The sequence below is a fragment of the Antrostomus carolinensis genome, unplaced genomic scaffold (assembly GCF_000700745.2).
Source record: "Antrostomus carolinensis isolate BGI_N321 unplaced genomic scaffold, ASM70074v2 scaffold45724, whole genome shotgun sequence".
Taxonomy (NCBI): domain Eukaryota; kingdom Metazoa; phylum Chordata; class Aves; order Caprimulgiformes; family Caprimulgidae; genus Antrostomus; species Antrostomus carolinensis.
In genome coordinates, this window is record NW_010312259.1 from 669 (window position 1) to 993 (window position 325).

The following is a 325-nucleotide window of genomic DNA, read 5'->3' on the forward strand; positions in this document are numbered from 1 at the left end:
TGGGCTGTGACAAGTTCCCTCACGAGAGCGAGCTGCAGCAGGAGTGGGAGAACAACAAGGAGTCCTTGCTCACCTTCATGGAGCAGGTAGGTGTTGGGACACCTCGGGCAGGGAGTTGGTGGCTGTCCCTGCATGTCCCACATGGTTCCTCTCATCCCTTGTCCTCATGTAGGTCCATCGGGGCATCAAGGGTTTGGTGACGGATCAGCAAGGAGAACCCATCGCCAACGCCACCATCGTCGTGGGGGGCATCAACCACAACATCAAGACAGGTAGGGTGCAGGATAGGGGTGCAGGATAGGGGTGCAGGGCAGGGTGCTGGGTT

At 58.8% G+C, this 325-nt stretch overlaps 1 protein-coding gene across 1 annotated transcript in view; it reads left to right on the plus strand.

Annotated features, from left to right (window-relative positions):
- The window catches only part of LOC104524179 (adipocyte enhancer-binding protein 1), a gene marked incomplete at both ends in the record, with an annotated part of 1275 nt that overhangs the window by 602 nt on the left and 348 nt on the right, over window positions 1-325 (plus strand). The window contains 2 exon segments of the mRNA XM_029084745.1: window positions 7-86; window positions 173-272. Coding sequence (XP_028940578.1) covers window positions 7-86; window positions 173-272 — 180 coding nt within the window.